Raw genomic sequence first — 1,385 nt, forward strand, 5'->3', positions numbered from 1 at the left:
GACCGAGCCGTCGCAGGCGCCGGGCGAGACCCTCTTCGACTCGACATCTGCCCCCGCCGCAGGAGGCCAACCGCCAGAATATCTCTCAACCGTAGCAGCAGCAGTCAGCGACCCAGCCGACCTCCTCGTCCCCGCCAATCTGCAATTCACATCCCCCGCATCGCCTGCCTCCGGGGGACTGGCCTCGCCGCCGCCCCCGTCGGGCGCCGGCAGCAAGGCGCGCAAAGCTCGCCCCGCGGCGGCGGTGGGCCTCGACGATTACTTCGCCGAGGGCGAGCAGAAGAGCCGCGAGCTCGACAATGCGCCCAAGGCCGCGGCCGGCGGTGTGCCCCCGCCGCCCAAAGCTGGAGCTGGGCCGCCGCCGCCGAGGGCTGCCGCGTCTGCTGCCGCCGCGAAGGAAGCGGCCGAGTGATCGTCGCGTCTCCCGATCCGAAGGGTAGGGGAAAACGGGGGCCGGTTTTTTCACGAACGCTGTGATTTTTCTTCGCATTGCTCACTCTCTCCCCCCCTCTCTCGTGCGTTTTCTGTGGATGGGGTCTTGTAGCGGTCGTGGAAGTCCTTCATCTTCTCCGTCAAGCTGGATGATGATGAAATCCTCCTTTCATCCACAGTCGTCGGAGGAGTGAACCCCGATCACGGTCATGTCATGTCATGTCATGCCCCCCCCCATCCTGCACGATCGATCGTACGGGACAACAACGGCATGCGGACATGCAGTCGGAGGATGAACCCCCGGAGCGAAGTTCCCTCCGCAAAAGCGCGGATGACGAACACGGAATTCAAAGGCCACCATCGTTCCCCCCTCCGCCCTTGCGCCGACTCTCGTCCACGGCAGATGAGTCAACACCCGCCCGGCTCGTCGACGGGCAGGCAAAACACAAACCAACCGAGTGTCTGCGATCCAAATCGAGGGCGATGTTCTGTCTTTCTCTCTCTCTCTCCCTCCAGCAGTGCGCCTTTCCGGCCGTCTCATCGAGGAAGGAACATCGTGTCGGGGGAGGGTGCGTTTTCCGTCTCCGGCATCTGGCGGGAGGGAAGTTCTGGGGGGGGGGTTCTGAAATCAACCATCATCACGACGACGACTTCATTCGAGAGAGAAATCAGATTCTACATCGAGATGTGGCGGAGCGCCGGAGGGGCAGGGAGGAACAATCCCCTTCCAGGCGGAGCAATCGCATCGAGGGCGTTTCGTCTCTCATTGAAAAGGAGGAAAGACACCACCCTCCCCCGGGAGATTCTTCACGCTGTGATCAGAAGATGCAAAAAAAACAAACATACATAAAAACGACGCGTGAGCTCAATATCTCTATCGCCATGTACGTAGGTTGACACTTCATGTGCAGCGTTGATACCTTGCATCGTCATCATCGTCGTCGTCATCGTCG

At 61.0% G+C, this 1,385-nt stretch overlaps 2 protein-coding genes across 2 annotated transcripts in view; both read left to right on the forward strand.

Annotated features, from left to right (window-relative positions):
- The window catches only part of K489DRAFT_421970 (uncharacterized protein), a gene marked incomplete at its 3' end in the record, with an annotated part of 1,654 nt that extends 1,242 nt beyond the window's left edge, over positions 1-412 (forward strand). The window contains exon 2 of the mRNA XM_033608233.1: positions 8-412. Within this exon, the coding sequence (XP_033462676.1) occupies positions 8-412 (405 nt within the window). The remainder of the gene's footprint in view (positions 1-7) is intronic.
- A 152-nt stretch (positions 413-564) lies between these two features.
- K489DRAFT_163618 (uncharacterized protein) lies at positions 565-1,385 on the forward strand. The gene has a single exon (XM_033599314.1). It carries the CDS (start codon positions 652-654, stop codon positions 1,327-1,329), a length of 678 nt encoding a protein of 225 aa, XP_033462677.1. The 5' UTR covers positions 565-651; the 3' UTR covers positions 1,330-1,385.

Source organism: Dissoconium aciculare, assembly GCF_010015565.1.
Source record: "Dissoconium aciculare CBS 342.82 unplaced genomic scaffold K489scaffold_3, whole genome shotgun sequence".
NCBI lineage: Eukaryota > Fungi > Ascomycota > Dothideomycetes > Mycosphaerellales > Dissoconiaceae > Dissoconium > Dissoconium aciculare.

Bases quoted from the DNA above. Each gene is read 5' to 3' on its own strand.
- K489DRAFT_163618 (XM_033599314.1), top strand. From the start codon at position 652: ATGTCATGCCCCCCCCCATCCTGCACGATCGATCGTACGGGACAACAA.